At 36.0% G+C, this 17,827-nt stretch overlaps 2 protein-coding genes across 4 annotated transcripts; one reads left to right on the top strand and one right to left on the bottom strand.

Moving 5' to 3' along the window:
- Positions 1–1,195: 1,195 nt before the first annotated feature.
- On the top strand, positions 1,196–4,460 carry LOC308681396 (putative E3 ubiquitin-protein ligase TRIML1). Its single transcript, XM_081350243.1, has 6 exons — positions 1,196–1,308; positions 1,398–1,492; positions 1,692–1,916; positions 2,543–2,562; positions 3,248–3,390; positions 3,588–4,460. Exons 1-6 carry the CDS (start codon positions 1,287–1,289, stop codon positions 4,136–4,138), a joined length of 1,056 nt encoding a protein of 351 aa, XP_081206369.1. The 5' UTR covers positions 1,196–1,286; the 3' UTR covers positions 4,139–4,460.
- Positions 4,461–4,720: 260 nt separating this feature from the next.
- LOC308681936 (hyaluronan-binding protein 2) lies at positions 4,721–14,076 on the bottom strand. 3 transcript variants are annotated; one of them, XM_081351272.1, is made up of 14 exons: positions 13,930–14,076; positions 12,082–12,214; positions 11,908–11,997; positions 11,188–11,295; positions 10,944–11,060; positions 10,659–10,769; positions 9,373–9,544; positions 8,973–9,067; positions 8,589–8,708; positions 7,201–7,483; positions 6,463–6,605; positions 5,651–5,785; positions 5,416–5,561; positions 4,721–5,272 (listed from the first exon to the last, which is right to left on the bottom strand). In XM_081351272.1, the coding sequence occupies exons 1-14, from the start codon at positions 13,987–13,989 to the stop codon at positions 5,108–5,110; spliced, it is 1,878 nt and encodes a 625-aa protein (XP_081207398.1). In that variant the 5' UTR covers positions 13,990–14,076; the 3' UTR covers positions 4,721–5,107. The 3 variants fall into 3 exon arrangements, with proteins under 3 accessions (XP_081207398.1, XP_081207399.1, XP_081207400.1); XM_081351273.1 differs by having other exon boundaries at positions 11,908–11,967; positions 13,930–14,024; XM_081351274.1 differs by lacking the exon at positions 5,651–5,785 and having other exon boundaries at positions 4,891–5,272.
- Between the last annotated feature and the right edge of the window lie 3,751 nt (positions 14,077–17,827).

Here is a 17,827-nt window from a genome sequence, read left to right as displayed (position 1 = left end):
ATCTATCTATCTATCTATCTATCTATCTATCTATCTATCTGTCTATCTGTCTATCTGTCTGTCTGTCTGTCTGTCTGTCTGTCTATCTATCTATCTATCTATCTATCTATCTATCTCTCTCTCTATCTCTCTATGTCTGTCTACTGTATCCATCCATCCATCCATCCATCCATCCATCCATTCATCCATCCACATATGCTCATATTACTATTACAAAATGCTGTTTTATATCTACAGATTTCTTTTGAAATCTATCTATCTATCTATCTATCTATCTATCTATCTATCTATCTAATCTATCTATCTATCTTATTTCTAAATATATTTGTATAATAAATAAATGTACAAACTAAAAATACGATCTAAAAAGGAATGCAAATATTGTATAAACTGCTTGTTTGCATGTTTATTTATACATGCTAATAAACTAATGATACTACTGAGAAAGGAATGCAAACTATTGTACAAACTGTTTATTTTTACAATAATGGTATGTTGAGAATAGAATACAAACCCTCTATACTGTATACACTGTTACTTGTAGTTAGAATGGCATTATGCATCATGATGTCACCACTGTCATCAACCACAACCTTATAGCATTTTAATCATCAGAACCATTTTCTGTCATAAATCTTGTAAACCAGTAGCAGTTTATCTGATTCTCCCAAAATGTCCAGCCATGTGTATGCTCTGCTGCCATCTGGTGGATTCATCTGTGAGCTGGAGCTGAAAGTTAAAGATTTTCGTGAATTGTGTTCAGTGTTCCACTCATTCTGTTCACCTCGTCACTATTCTGAATCGTAGGCCCTCCTGCGTGCTACTGCATGAAGGCTCTAACTGACCTTCTCATTCCTGCATTTCCCAGAATTCACTTGTACTTAGTTTCACATTAAGAGACACATTGTAGAACGCAAACACAGACTTTATTACAAAGTCTGATTGTAATGAACCCACATGGGACAATGTCTCACTATCCACTTCTTTAAATACCACCTCTAAAAATGGCCTGGAGAGGAAGTGGTATGTGAGTGTCCTGTCACAGGTGGCAAGCAGCACTATAGTGACAGATGCGTCACAGCAACAAGTCAAGGTGAATGCCATTTATCTCTGGCAGGATCGTGCCTCTGTGACCCACCCATGTGATCTGCTTTCACTAGCAGTGAAGCATGAGCTCCTTAAAATCTCTCCTGCTGGAACATCTACATAGTTGCAAATTACCCTCTAAGGATTTGTGAAAGCAACATAAGGGCCGTCACTCAGTCTGACAACTGCAACACGGTGACATGAAAGCTCATGCAGTGTCAGGTAAGGTTTGTTCTCTTTTACCTTTTTTATCCTAAAATGTCACCGTTTGCATGAATTCCCATGTATTTTGTTTTCCTTTTCTCAACAAGACATGCAAAAAAATACCCAGGATCTTCTTATTAGGCAAAGGGAAGTGATCGGATGTAGACTGAAGAAACTGAATGGCAGGCAAAATGAAATCAAAGTGAGTCAAAACTGTGAAATAAAGAGACTCTCATAAGAGACTCTCAAAAACAATTCAGCAAATATGTTTGAAGAGTCGTGTTAATTGCAAAGGAAAATTTGCAATATTTGAATTCAGGAAAATTATACACAAATGAACATGTTGTAGTTTTTATGGATTACTCAATTGATAGTCTAAAACATTTGCTCATCTTTCTCAGTCCAAGTCCTCTGCAGTGAGAGAGAGTATAGTGCAGAAGTATGAAGAGATGCGAAGAGTTCTGGAAGAGGACTGTAGGATCACTCTGTCCCTGCTGGAGATGGAGGAGATGGCTGCGGTTCAAGCACTAGACAACCTCATTGAGACTAACTATGTCCTCCTCAAAGACATTGAGGTCCAGCTCAATGAAGGGATGGCGGATAGTGACATACAGCCTGGTGACAGGGTGAGCCTTTTTATAAGCAATTGGTTGGACAGATCCATTGTTGTGGACTCTTAACCTGCCATGGATAGTAGGCTCTGTCATCATACCCAGCTAAAAGGCTCTCAGAACTTTGGCTAATGTTCTGGTTATGAAAGTAACTAACTTTATAAGTTATGAACAAACAGTCTTCCAGTAATGTTAATAAAATGTCTAATAATGTTCTCAAAATGTTGGGACAAAACAAGTATTTATACTTAGTAATTTCTCTGAAACCTTTTAGTTGGACGTATGTGTAATTTTTTTTTAAATGTATCTACTTGTTGTAGAACGTTCATAGAAATGTTTTCATAGAAAACTAATGTTCCCGAAATGTTTTCAAAATTATAAAATTAAATGTTCCCTGAAAGTTCATATAACCAAGAAAATAGTTTTTAAAACACTTAAGGGAATATTTCAGGTAACATTTAGAGATTACTTGGCGAATGTTATGGGAATGTTAGCAAGAAAATATATTTTGTTAGCTGGGTATGACAATATCATACTAAACAGCAAAATAATTCAAATGACCAACAACACATGGCGAAACGTACCATCCCTGCAACATAATACATTCTCACTGTAATTCTGCCTCTCTCTCTCTCTCATAGGTCATAATGTATGAGGACAGGTATGTATATTTAGAACCACACTTAAGAGAGATTGTCACTATGTCAGGCATGCTAGATGACTCATCTGCAAAGGCTTTATTGTTGTAGAGATCATGTTTGACACCATCCATTTCAAGCAAAGGTTTATTCAATGTGCTTCTAAACACTGCTTAGTGTAACGGAGGTCAACTAGTAGTTGCTGTGTGAGTAAACCTCACTCCTCTGATCTCAATAGGCGCTCTAGCGACAGATGCTAGAGCGCCTGACTCTCATGCCGGAGACCTGGGTTCGAGACCCGCACAGAGCGGGGTGTGAAGGACCTGGTGAGAGAGGTTACATTAGCATCCTGAAAAAAAAAAAACTTATTCTCTTGAATTAAAGTTATCATTCTATAGCTGGATGGGCTCATTGAATGAGTTTACATATGCACAAGAATATTCTGTGTAACATGGCAAGAACAAACACGTCTAGTATTTCTAGAAGATAATAGAATTCTGTCTAACCAGAATCTGAAACTTAACCTGAAAATGATACTGACGTAAACATGGTCATTATCTCAGACTTATTCTGGATAATATGTTATTTGGGACAATCCATAGGTCATATAAAGGACTTAACCTTAATCTAAATAACTCTCAACCTTTTATATAAAAGGCAAGTGTTATCTATGGTGCTGATATAATGTGAATACACTTTTGTTGGCAGGGTGCTGGAATTGCTAAAAGAAACAAACCCTGGTCTCATAAAACTTGACGAGGCAAAATCAGATCAGCTACTGGGCCTCACCAACAATTTACTACTGTTTATTCGCTCCCAGGTCCCCATTGCCAAGAGGCTGCTGAAGAGCTGTGAGTTATTGTGCAATAACCCATAAAATTGTTGATCTTTTGCAGGAATGTCTTGCACCAAATTAATGTTGCTTTTTTTTAGCTCACTGACAAACAAATTACTGTAGGCCTACAATAGTTCAATAAGTTATTTTAAACCTTTAAACCTTAACTCATATATTTCTGAGTCTAGTTTTAAACCATTCTTCATTTCGCAGATTCCTCAGGAGTGGTCCTGGACCCTTCCACTGCCCATCCCAAGCTGATTATTTCATCTGAAGGGGATTGTGCCACTTTCACAGATGAATGGCAGGATGTCCCTGAGCATGAGGGCCGCTTTGACACCACCCTTAACGTCTTGAGCGTCCAGTGTTGGGACTCTGGCCGCCATTACTGGGAGATAGATGTGAGTGGAAAGATCTACTGGGAACTTGGTCTTACCTACCAATCCATCCCAAGAAAAGGCCAAAAGGAGGACTGCTGGTTGGGCCGGCATGCTGAATCTTGGTGCCTGGAGTACTTTGATGGAGACTACACTGCCTGGCATGGAGGTATTGCTCATCCTTTGCCCATTTCCTCATGCTTTCATCGGATAGGGATCTTCTGCAGCTTTCCTGGAGGTCTGGTGACATTTTTAGGGGTGGATAGCATGACACCGCTGTACTCATTCTGTGCTGGGACTTTCACAGACTCTCTACACCTTGCTGTTTGTCCAGGACATGATCTTCATGGGACAAACTCAAAACCTATGAAGATCTGTCAATCCTAAACTGAGCACTAGCATTTAGAAGACCCAGTAGGCCTCCCTTGCACACGTTTGTTTGATTTCACACCCACTTTGTGTAGATTTCTTAGTTTGTCTCGCCAGGAACGGAAAATAACCACTACTACAAGTTATGAACCATATTCACCTGAATTGGTTTGCATTTTGTGACTTTCCGTCAAGTAAAAGATTATTTTTCCAGTCATATATTATCATTTAAGATTTCTTAAATACTGTTTCTTTAAAATATTGTCCCGTCTCAAACCAAATATCATGTATCGTCTCGTTTTGTGAGCTAAGTGTATTGTCACACCCCTAATATACAGTATACTCGATGCACTTTGGGCCTTGTAATCCATAAAGTGTGTGTACGCTATGATGTGTAAATTATGTAAATATTGCTTACTTCTCTCTTTTTGAATGTATATTATTATGCACAGGCCGAAGATGCAGTGCAATTTCATTGCATACTTGATGTGCAATGACAATAAAGATTCTTATCTTATTTAGTTGACAAAAACATTAACTATTATAGGAAATATTACAACAGTTTAAAATAACTATGTTAATATATTTTATATTTTATTTCTGTGATGGTAAAGCTGAAATTTCAGCATCATTACTCCAGTCTCCAGTGTCACATGATCCTTCAGAAATTATTCTAATAAGCTGATTTGGTGCTCAAGAAACATTTCTTATTAATACTTCTTGTTGGTGCTAGCAAGCTATACGGACTCTAGAAATGAATATCAGCAAGGACACATTAAATTGGTCAAAAGCTGGAAGATTTGTCAATAGTAGCTGTCTGATATCGTGTATTTTAAGTACGTATCCCCATGAAGAGACAAGGTTTTATTAATTCATCAAAAGAATCATCTAAAACTCTACAATAAAAATGTGTACAAAGCACTACTGGTAGATCAGAGTACATGACAAAAAACCCATTGTGGTTGTGGTTAATCTTTAATGGACATGCTACTGGCTCCCAGCAGTTTTTTCATTGATCCAGTCCAAGTATTTAATGATTCTGGTATAGACACCAGGCTTGTTCTTCTCTCCACAGCTGTCTCCCCAGCTCACTATACCATAGACATAGTGTATTTGATCCTTCTGACAGGTGAGAGGCCCACCAGAGTCACCCTGTCAGAAAGAGATAAAGCATTGACATCTGACAACAAAATTTTACTTTTCTTTCCATGTTTCAAAATGTTATTCTGGTTACAGCAGCACCAGCTCCTTTCAATATTTGTAAACCACATTATACAATTCAAATGATGACCCACCTGACAGGAGTCCACTCCTCCCTTGAGATAGCCTGCACAAAACATGCCGTCATCCAGCAAAGCCGAATATACTTTATTGCTTGAACAAGCCTCCTGAGAAATCAGCAAAACCTGTGCATCAAGCAAATGCATGGAGCCATACTCTGCTACAGACAGGAAGGGACAGAGAACAGATTTAGTATTTTCATAGATTAACCTTCAACACAAACTCAAAAATAGACATATGGAGATGTACACGTCTCGGTGGCTCCCCATCCTGAAATGCTGCATTCTACTCCATCTGCAAAAGGTTCTCTGGGCAAGCAGGCAGCTTTCACAAACTGAGTTTCCTTAGCACATTCTCCATTAGTAGCTTTCAGTTTTAACAGAGCTGCATCACAGGAAAGAATGGAAATTAGAAAAACAAGAAAATAAAAACACTATAGACCTTCAAAATAACTTGTGGAGCTTTTCCTGAATTTTTTTATCACCAAATAGCCAGATTAATTGCTTAGAATTGCAACAATATTAATAACACAAGTGAACAATATCAATATTAACTTTTTGAGGTCTTGTTTTGAAGTTCTTATTATTGTCAGGCTTTTATTTTGAAGATCTTGTGTATTTATTGCTTATCTTTATTAGTTTTCGTGTCTTGATGTGTTTTTCTTGAATTTTTGCCTAAATAAAGACTCATACAATAAAGGGGTGTTGAATCTGATCCAGGAGTAGTCTTTGACAAAAAAACGAGTTTCTCAGCTTTTTTGTTCAAAATGTTGCTTTTTAAAATAAATAAATAAATGAAACTTAACCTACATTCAAATGATGATAAAAAAATAAAGAATGCATTAAGCTAGAATAATTTTTTTTATTATTATTATTTTTTAAAGGGGCTCGTCATGTCATGTTCAGATATTCATGCAACAAAATATTCTGGGAGCCATGAAAGTTTTGTGAAAAAAAAAATGCAAGCTGGCAACTTAAAAAAACAAAAAACAAAAAAAAACACTGACGGGCAAAGAGTTAAGACCCTGTTTATTTGTGCATATAAATGTCTACAATACACACCAATATCATTGTAGACGACATCAGGAGTTTCCCTGTACTTCTCATGGATGATAGCGTCCTCCACCAGCACGGTCTGGTCTGTTGGCTCCTTTTGTACTTGATTTAATCCTCCCAATACAACACTGTAATCATGCTTTTTATCACTGCATACACAACAAAAGGAAATAAAACTAAGCCATGGTTCAGAATAACAACAAAAAAAGAAGCATGAAATAATGCAGAAAAATTACATTTCAGATTTCTTGTATTGCAAGTGTAAAGATTTCTCCACATTAGAAGTAAAATGTATTGATTCAATGATTTAGGATGACAGTAAGACAATAATTCATAATGATAACTGATAATTAAATGCAGTGAAATATGAACTAAAGCAGTTAACAGTTATCATGGATTGAAAAAGCAAGGATGGGGCAAAAATAACATGTTGTTACGTTTACACAATGCTGTCCAACTAACACTCACCCAATATGTGATTTGGAGAAAAGCACACATACCACCAAAAAAGCAAACCAGACAGCAGACAAATTACCTTGTTTAAAGTTTGTATTACCTTGTCATTTTGCACACATTCAAAGCAACTTTGTCAGGTGCGCAAAGGTGATTGCTTGGCAGTTTCAAAACCGTTCAGATCTAACCATTAGGCTAGTCTGTTTGATACCTTAATTTGTCTTGTCACCATTTTTCTGTGGTCGTTGGGTGAATTATGTACTTTAATATTATACTAGAGACCATACTTACACACAGTGGGCTGCAGTCAGCACCCAACAAGGCTTGATAAGGGTGCCTCCACAGATGTGTCTGTAGCCTTGGACGGATCCTTTAGGTTTGATCTGCACTGATACTTGCCATGGATGGGCTCCAGGAATAGCTTTAAGACCCCCATAAATCCGGTTTAGTTGTTTTTTCGGCTCCGGTTTACCACAGGTAAGAAAACTCATTGGTAAAGTAGCATTCTTAGTTGGTGTGACTGGTGGGGCAGCAATGGTAATTATTTGGGCTGAACTGGTGCTCTCTGGGGCATCTGGTAGGTGACATTTTTGGAAAGGATTTGTATCAATTCAGAGTGTGATATTGCTACTATAAAACAGTAAAATTCCAAACAAATCCACAGCAGAATCAACATCCGCGAGTCTCTGGGCAACACACAGCATTGGTGTTTTGTTTCCAAATGAAGGTGCGTTCACGGAAATTTTGTGGCCAATATTTAAATAGGAATCTGCGTGATTGGGAGTTTTGAGTGTAAGGGCGAAGAGGTTCCCCATATAGAGTTCTCTCATGTTCAAATTGGTCACATGAATTCGCCACATTGACAGCAAAATGCTTGGTTTGAAATTGAAAGTCACTTTTGAGCTGTGCTCAATCCATCACTACAATTGACCGTTGTTAAAGGGATAGTTCACCCAAAAATGAAAATTCTGTCATCATTTACAAATTTGTTCCAAACCTGTATGAATTTCTTTCTTCTGCTGAACACAAAAGAATATATTTTGAAGAATATGGGTAACCAAACAGGCCCAGGGCACCAGTAGTATGGAAGTCAATGGGGCCCATCAACTGTTTGGTGACCGACATTCTTCAAAATATCTTCTTTTGTGTTCAGCAGAAGAAGGAAATTCATACAGGTTTGAAACAACTGGAGGGTGAGTAAATGCTCATTTTTTCATTTTTGGGTGAACAATCCCTTTAAGGCATTGCTATGTGGTTCCTAGGATGTTGCAAATAATATTATTATTATTATTAATAATAAGCTTAAATAGCTAGTAGATCAGTATTTTATTTTTAATGCACAACTCTCATTAAATAATCACAGGGATATTGCTAATGTGACAGTGTTATGATCAAATCGTTTAATGAATAATGTTTTTTTTTTTTTTTATGAATAAATAAATCTGAAAAATCCCTTCCACGAATACAGGGGAAACTGAAAAGACACAATGCTGTTTGACTGTATCAGTACTCTTGGAACGTCACTCAGCCAATCAAAAAACATACAAAAACAAACGTATTTTATACTTTATTATATTCTTGATTCAAAGCCTCAATGGAACACAACTAATCACTATGATACTGCTTTGTCATCAGTCTTGCTTAGACATGGCGCGTGGCTAACAATGAGGAAGTCTTACCTGTCTTAGCTGGTATGGTTGGTGGGAGAGTAGTTACTGGTTTAATACCCTCTATGAATGCAGCTGTGGTGGGTTGAGCTTTAGCGGTGGCGGTGGTCACCATTTTGTTGGTAGTTGTTGCTATGGAAAAAAATACAACATACAATAGCTGAATTAGTGGCAAAACTAAAGTGGAAAAATTTTGATGCAGATTTAGAGATATTAAGTCATGTAACTTAATCCATCTGCTGGGTCCGATAGGGTTCAAAGATAAGACTATCGATTTATTAATTCAAGTGACTCTGAAGGCCATAGAGCTGCTGTATGTAAGTGTTATTGAGTTGGAGCGCTTTATGGAAAAACATCATATTATAAACCACACTGTGACTTTATTATCAGTCTTACCAGGCGTGGGACATTTTCTGACAGAACAATGATCCCATCGAAGTTTCTTGTCCTTCTTTATAAAGCACCATGGTTTCTTATCTCCATCAGGGTTTCTATGATACAGAGGGATGTAGGATTTGCATCTGAGAGTACTATGATTACAAGCCCGCTGCTGATCTAGCCCAGATGTGTAGAGTAGGTGTGTTTTTGACATGTGTGGACATGAAATGAAATCAAAAAGTCTAAGACCACACTGAAAATAAAAAGTTGTCAAATAATTTAAACCTGTGAATAGACAAAGTTGTATGATTTTGAAAAATGTACACATAAAAAGGTTTTCGCATAAAATGAATGCACTATTTATAGGTCACTAGTAAAATATGTAAATCTCTGGCTTCTGGTCCCCATGTGTTTTAACCTGCAGAAGTTATGTTGTCCCAGGCCTTCACTAGATGCAAATAAAGTTGAAGGAAACAATCCTTTATCCAGAATGAACTCAGAGTTCCAGTCGAGACATTCGTCCCCCTCTTCAGTCTCTGACACCTTTCCTCTGTATGACTGTCCATCCCCCTCATAGCAGTCATTCGGGTCTGAGGATAGTCACAGCACACTATAGTTGTGTGTTCATGTTGTTGTCATGTTGTAATAAACCATAACACAGGAAATGATATCACAGAAAAAACCCTTCTAGATCAATGTGCCAAATATAACAATGTGCCAAAGTAAAGGCCCGTTCACACCAAGCACGATAACTATAAAGATAACGATAAAGATAACTATATATGTGTCCACACCAGCGACCGATAACGGTCTTTTTATTCTAAGCACGCGCGCGCCCGGATGATCCAGATCCATTTTAAATGCGCGAGACCTTTAAATTAGAATGGATTCTGATTGGCTGTCAGTGTTTTATCGTTCGACAGCTGGAAAAAAATCGTTCTGAAATTGATATCGTTCCTCATATCTTTATCTTTAGAGTTGTGGTGTGAACTCTGTTATTCTTTAATATGGAGAACGATTTTTAGAATTATATCTTTATCGTTATCTTTATAGTTATCGTCCTTGGTGTGAACGGGCCTTAAGTCTTGGTTCAGATTCATGTGTCACATGGTATAAACTCAAGAAAACTGCCATTCATAATTTAAAAGATAATAATACGTTTTTTACCTTGAAAAATAAGTTTGAGAACTTACGTTTTACAATAATAATTGTGCAAACTCATATTTATTCAAGGTGGCAAATAATGTTTTTTTTTAACTAGACACCTTTTGACACATTTGAAGTCAGTAAATACTTTTTTGTCAGAGTATGTTTAAACTAAATCATGAAACTAACATGTTTACAAAAATGTTTTTTTTCTAAGAAATTGGCACATTTTTAAATGTGCAATTTGTGTCTTAAAGATCTTTTTTTGTCATTGACCTATATAAGAAAGATTTATAAGACTAAGAGTGCAAAATGACATATATATATATATATATATTATATATATATATATATAAAATAAAAAACTCATCAAATACCTTTTTCCAACATTTAATATTTCCTATAGTTATTTATATTTGAAACACCAAAATAGTTGTGTTTTTAATTACATTGCATTACATTTCTAAAACATGTCATATGTCATTAATTCAGAATATTTTAGACTCAGAAACTATTCTAAAGAGAGAAATGCAACGTTATGACAGAATATATACTCACCGACTTGACAGTAATGTCCACTGAATCCATCTGGGCAGACGCATTCAAAATCACCCTCTTCAGGAACACATTTGCCCTTATTCTGACATGGGTTTGGTGTACATGGAATGGCTAGACGAAAATAAATAAATCATAAATCGACAAGTATACATCCAAATTTTTAAGAAATATGATTTAGTTGTACTTTTTTGTCTGAGCATTCTAAAACCAAATCTGAAATGCTAAAGTCTGTTTGTTGAGTAACTTTGGCTTAGTGCAGCATGAGTTCAGTGCCCTAAGTCTTACGTGTTCGGCAGTTTGGAGGTGCAAATGGTGGAAAACACTTGCACTTATAGTAGGGAGGAGATGAGGTGAGAAGACACAGTCCTGTTCCACATGTTCCTCTTTTACAAACCCTTGCCCCTAAAACAAACAGCAAAAGCTTCTCATAATGACTTACAAAAAGGTATTTGTATTGGTTATTTTATATATGTACATATATATTGCAGCATATGTTATATATTGCAGATGGTGTGAAGTGAGCTCTTACCTCTTTGGCACTTTCTACCTACAAACTGCTTGGGGCATTTACATTTGAATTTATCTTTTTTTTCCTCACACACCCCGCCATTCAGGCATGGATTTGGACTGCATTTTCCTGAATTACCCAAGGGGGAAACATTTATTTGATCACAGTTTAGGTGATTTCAGCTTGTTATAACATTTCTTACATTATATTTTGGTTTGTATGTGATCTGACCGTATTTGTTCATAATGTCCACCGTTCAAAAGTTTTTTGAAAGAAGTCTCTTCTGCTCACCAAGGCAGCATTTATTTGATCAAAAATACGGTAAAAACAGTAGTATTGTGATTTTTTTTTAAATTACTTTTCTATTTTAATATTTTTTAAATTTATTCCTGTGATGACAAAGCTGAATTTTCATCATCATTACTCTTCAGTGTCACATGATCTTTCAGAAATCATTCTAATTTGCTGATTTGGTGCTTCAAGAAACATTTCTTATTATTATCAATGTTGAAAACAACTGTGCTCTTAATAATTTTTATAATATCTCTTATTTTCAGGACTGTCTGACATATAGAAAGTTCTAAATTACAGCATTTATTCGAAATAGAAATCTTTTGTGACATTATAAATGTCTCTACTGTCAATTTTGATCAATTGAATGCGTCCTTGCTTATTAAAAGTACTAACTTTAGAACGGCAGTATAAACAATACGAGGAAGAAATTTGTTTAATGAATCATACCTGTGAGGCTCTGAAGCTCAAACAGCCAATCATTGGCATCGTCATCATCATCAGAGTCGTCTGATGAGGTGTCAAACTCAGTCTTCAGGGCTGATATCATAAGTTGCATATAGAACATTTGCAAAGATTTATGTGCATATGCATTACATTTCAACCCAAAAGCTGACTACTTACCCTTCAATCTTCCTTGGCCTCTCATTCCAGGATGTTTACCATGTCCATGTCCAGGTCCAGGCCTCCCTTGTTTTTCATGGTGCCCATGTCTACCTTCAGCATGCTTATGTTCTTCGTGTTTCTTATTCTTCAACTAATGAGAGGTGAGAACCTTGCTCAGAAAATGCATTATTTTATCAAGATCAGCTAAATGTGATTCATATTTGGTATTCAAATATTAGAGAATATAAATAAAAACATGGTTACTGTTTAGGCAAAGGTTTGATTTTGACCATCATTTGACCAAGCATGTACAAAACCAAACATAATATAGCATCACTTAATTTTCATTCAGATAAAAAAGCTGTCATATAGACCTTATGCGCCAGAGAAACAAGTGCGCAGCCATATTTCGAATTTTGTATGTTGAAGAGTAATTAGCTGGTGAAGGGGATTTACTTGTTGTAGAGTTAACGAAAGTTGTCATGAGCATTGCAATGTTTGAAGCGGATGTCATAACAAATGTCAGTAGATGATGATAGGGATGATTTTAAAATGAGCGGTTCATTAATTAATCCTTACGAACTTACTTTCATGTTGTGGAAATACAAACCGGAGGACAGAACGCAACGATTGTAGCGCTGAAAACGGCCGGGACTACATTTCAGCCTGTTAAAGGAGAACTCCGGTCAATTTTAACATTAAGCTATTTTTTTTTGTACATTTGGAGTGCTGTCAATACGGAGAACAACGACAAAAATCGGTGTTGCCTACACCGAGTTATTCTATTTTTAAAATTTGCACCCTGTTGACTTCAATGGGGCAAGTTTTAAACCAGCTTTTAGCCTCTTAACATCCTTGATGTGTCAGTACAAGTGCACAGAAAATGTGAGTAATTCCTGTGTTTACATCCTGTTTTCGGTTAAAGTCCAAAGTAGTCGATTGCCGAGTTCACGCGTGTGATCATAGGTAACTAAACCTATGCGCGTGAACTCGGCAATCGACTACTTTGGGCTTCAACCGAAAACAGGATGTAAACACAGATATTTGCGCTTGCTTAAATAACATCATTTTTATACATTTCACATCTACTGCAGTCAGATTCACTCGTGTTCACTCTGAAGGAATCACTCACATTTTCTGTGCACTTGTAATGACACATCAAGGATGTTAAGAGGCTAAAAGCTGGTTTAAAACTTGCCCCATTGAAGTCAACAGGGTGCAAATTTTAAAAATAGAATTTACTCGGTGTAGGCAACACCGATTTTTGTCGTTGCTCTCTGTATTGACAGCACTCCAAATGTACAAAAAAATGAGCTCAATGTTAAAATTGACCGGAGTTCTCCTTTAACTGTCAGTGTTCCGGTAGCATTATACTTTATTAATCATCATAAATTAGGCATCATTCGAGTGATTTTTGAGTGATATCACCTTCAAATTTGAAACAAAACTTTGGAAAAACTTTGAAAATTTGGATTTTCCAGTAATGTAGAGTCTAAATTATTTTGTAAAATAGCCAGTATATTTTGTATATATAATTAATAACATTATTATTAATATAATATAATAATATAAGTAATATTATTATATAAAAGATTAGTTCAGTACATTTGCTTTAAAGTAAACTTAAACTTCTTTATTTTTTTAAGCTGCTTTCACTTCTGCAATAAAAAGTGTCTTCTTTAAAGAGAGAACAAACATAGTTCTGTATTCCAAAGCATTCATGAATTACAGTCATTTAAGTTTAGATCTATGCTCAAAAAGGAGGTGACTGTTTACAGGTTAAGATTAACACAAGTCTGGTGTTGAGTTATCGTATTGTAAGGTAATGAATCTATGATATATCATTATATAATTGTTCATACACACCTGTGCAGGGATAATGACAGCACATAAAAACAGGAGAAGCAGCCACAGCTTGAGATTCATGCTGGCCGTTGGTCTCTGGGGGAGTGACACACTGCATACCTACTCCGAGTCTCACAGTGTTTAAGGTCAGTGTCCTGTGAGTGTGTGGGTGTGCGTCTGTCTGTGTTCATGTACAAGTATGTGTGAGGGGTTGAACAGGTGTATGTATGTGAGGATCTGAGGTTCTGTGCAACAGACAAAAGTCAAACCACTTATTTATGTATTTCAAAAGTTGTATCTTCAGTTTACCTATACTTGAGTGCAGCAAGTACAATCTGCTACAATTCTGTGGTCATTAAATGACTCACACTATTATCTAAACTTCTTTAATATTTAAAAATATGTGAAAATAAAGTGATTCTGAATAATTCAATAAGCAGTGAATGTATCGACAAAATGTCCTGGAGAGAATGTTTCTGGATTAATCGATAGTCTGGCAGTTCACAGATCATATTGACAAAGCAGAATGTTTGTTTCATTGCAGACTTTGTCCGAAGTGTGGATTGTGATAGGTCATGCATGCAGAAGAGGAAAGATATCAGGATAAATACAAAGGTAAAAGGAAAAAAGTATACTATAAAAATATAATAGGCCCCACAAGCAATAAAAATTATTTTTTTAATGGCTTTTAGTGTTTTCTGTTTGAACTTTGAGGCCATTTGTATTTTAGTGTACTCGGAAAAAGGAGAAAAAAATATATAGGCAGCCAATACTTATGCCATATAAGGAAACATTAGTTCCATATCTGGAAAGAGGGATGTTGTAGCTGGGAATGATGTCTCACTTGAGTTGACTGCGTTCCAGTAAACAAGTCAGAAAACTAAGATGGACTTGTCCAGGCAAAACGTTGTTGTGCTTACTCTTTTGAAATACAAACACATAAAAAGCGGTAGGCTATTTTGCAAAGATAATGCAGAAGAATCATGTTCACAAATATGTTGGATAGTATACTGTGTGGACCACTGAGTTTATTGAGAAAAAAACAAACAGAAATGCTAATAAACACACATTACTGTGAGGCTGAAAATATTGGATTCTGAAGTCAAGTTTCCCATTAGCAAATGTATACTTTTAGGTGGCGTTCCAGTTAAAAGTCCCTGTGGGGCCTAGGAATTTCCCACGTCTTGTATTAGGCTACTATATTACTCTGGTTTGCTTCTGACTAGCAAAAGCAAGTAAAAAAAATCTTCTGTTTTACTTAAAACAGACGCATTCAATATGCATGAAACTCAAAATGCCTCATTCTACTTCTACTATTACAGTTTTTCTCAGTCGCTTTGGTGCATTTCTCACATCACTATTTACATTTGCACAACAGTTAGTTCAACCTCCACAACATTTAGTCATTTGTGCACATCATAGTAGCAGTTTCTCATTCCTTCCAACAAATTGCAAATGCTTTTAGACATGCATCAATTGCTTTCATACAACTCTCTGCTGTTTTATAACATTATCATTTGCTTATGTCATGTCAGTCAAAATTAACTATACTTGTAAATGATGAATAGTCATTCCATATAAAACTAATAGTCCTCATTTCATTGCTTGAGTCATTACATACAAAAATGTTGAACTAGTTGTCAAAATCTGTAATTTAAAAAATAAAACAACAACAAAAAATGCTGAAAAAGTCTCCTAAATTGAACAATTTGCAATTGAGCAAGAGATGATATTCGCTGGGATGTAGATTAAATTATGTGACCAGACAGAGAGGAACGTCTGGATGTGTATGAATGATTACAGTCCTATGTATGTTGTATGTTCAGTTCCAATACAGTATATAGGCCTACTGCAATATTGTTTACAGTTGTGCACAGCTCTACCCAAAGGGAGTTTATGTTTGTTGGAAATAATGGTGTATTTTTTCTTTTGCACAATGCTGTGAACAAATTAGAATTGCAAAGAGCATATGCAGTAAAAATGTGAAACATACACATTCAGTGTCTTGTACTCAGTTACCTCATACATACAGTAATGTGTAACTTTACTGTATTTTTCAAATGGCTGTGCAAATAGTATTTAGTGCTGTATTTAGCATTTTCAGGTAGTCACTGTGTCACCAAGATCTGACTTTTATCATTGGAAAACATTTACAGAGTAAACTGTCGTAATGAAAACATGACTAAGCCATTTGACTATCTTGTTCATAAACGATGGTGTCAGGACTTTTTATTTTGATGACACTGACACATTCATTGACATAAATACTTGCTTTTGAGGAATGGGCTTTCCATTTTGAGCAAGTGACACGCTTTTGCAGGTTATCAACTAGGTTTTGCAGTTTGTACTAATTGTTTTGAGAACTGCATTAACTGTTGTGCAAATGTAAATAGTGTTATGAGAAATGCACCAAAGCGACTGAGAAAAACTGTAAGAGTAACTCACAAAAAAAGTCTAATTTCTTTCTTTTACATGTAGACAACATTCTTATGTTACTAAACGTAACAAATCCTCAAAGTACCAAATGTCAAAATATTCTTTGTAACCTGTCTCTATTTTAATTCTAGTCCCATGTGTGTTAAAAGTAGTTTAGTGCCTCTACAGCGCCTTCTGTATCTGACCACAAGAGGCCACTAGAAGATCTCTTTTTCCCGTTACCGTACGTCACCACTCAACTACAGCTTTTTACAATATAATTTCCATAACAACAAACTAAGAGGATGATTCTGCGAATGTAACATTTTACAGCTAGAATTTGAGATTTTTGTAATGGTAGCCAAAGTAGAATATAAATAAACGATAGCCTACTGCATATCTTTGTAATCTCCTGCTATTTGTAATGTATTGCAACACTAGACACATAAACAAACACTCTGCCTTTTCCTCTGTGTTGTTTTCAGAGCAATCTCCAGCTGCCTCTAATTTGTGCATCAGTCACATTATAAAGGCCATGATGAAATAGTGTATTTCTGTTATTGGCCAATGGATGATTGTGTAGGTCTGGTGATGTGATGTATGTTGGTTTAATCTGGGTGTAATCTGGGATCCATTTTCCGAATGTAGGTTTAGTTATAATAAAAAATAAATAAACAAATTATAATAATAGTAAATAATAATAATAATTGTTATTTAATAAGTACATTGCCCTCACAGTGTTACAGTGTTCTATTCTGTAGCTGTACTGGAGTCAGGACAGATGGTCGGCTCTATTGCGTAATCTGTTTCTGCTATAAATCGTTTGCAGAATGTGATATTGCATGTTTATCCTCCTCGTCAGTGTTTCACAATCACTTTCATTGCAGGTGCTTAGGCTGATGTATTCACTATGACCTACTTCAAGTAATCCTCGAGGGATCTAAAACAGCTAAATAAACCAAAACGGTCTCATGGGCCTTGTACTTTAAAATTAGACACATTTAATAATCCTTAAGATTGGCAAGCCATTTCAGTTGATTTTTTATTAACATCTGTATTGTATGAGAATATGTACTTACTGATGCCTGGTTTGCTGTCATTTATCAATGTGTTTTTACACATGCTCATTCTTCAACATCTAAATCAACGAATGAAAATTTGCTGAATGTCATAAAATCTGGCAAATATTTAAATGGCAATTCTTATTATAGCAACCCATAAAATCTAGTTTTGCTTCCCATTCCCCAATCAACCTTGATTATGTCCCTTTCCAGTGGGGCAGCCAGGTTACATAAAGTGGTACAAATTTGGCTTATATTAAAGTCCTCCATGACTTTCTGTTTTCCTTGGTTTCTATCAACAGAGCCAATCTAATTTTCCTGAGAGAGAAAGAGCAGTTCTCCTGAGTGAGATAATTTTATTTCTCTCCCGCTGTGAGTGTGTGCAGTGTATGGCCCTCTGAGAATGTTGTTGACACCTTACCCCGATGATACATCTTTATTTG

This window comes from Scardinius erythrophthalmus (assembly GCF_964197995.2).
Source record: "Scardinius erythrophthalmus genome assembly, chromosome: 21".
NCBI lineage: Eukaryota > Metazoa > Chordata > Actinopteri > Cypriniformes > Leuciscidae > Scardinius > Scardinius erythrophthalmus.
This window is presented reverse-complemented; position numbering and strand designations above follow the sequence as displayed.

Excerpts from the sequence above, each read along its gene's own strand:
- LOC308681936 (XM_081351272.1), bottom strand. The coding sequence starts at position 13,989 with ATGAATCTCAAGCTGTGGCTGCTTCTCCTGTTTTTATGTGCTGTCATT. Across the intron at positions 11,061-11,187 it reads AGGTAGAAAGTGCCAAAGAG|GGGCAAGGGTTTGTAAAAGA; the intron begins GTAAGAGCTCAC and ends TGTTTGTTTTAG. Across the intron at positions 5,786-6,462 it reads TGTCGTCTACAATGATATTG|CTCTGTTAAAACTGAAAGCT; the intron begins GTGTGTATTGTA and ends CCTGTGATGCAG.
- LOC308681396 (XM_081350243.1), top strand. The coding sequence starts at position 1,287 with ATGAAAGCTCATGCAGTGTCAG. Across the intron at positions 1,493-1,691 it reads GCAGGCAAAATGAAATCAAA|TCCAAGTCCTCTGCAGTGAG; the intron begins GTGAGTCAAAAC and ends CATCTTTCTCAG. Across the intron at positions 3,391-3,587 it reads CAAGAGGCTGCTGAAGAGCT|ATTCCTCAGGAGTGGTCCTG; the intron begins GTGAGTTATTGT and ends TTCATTTCGCAG.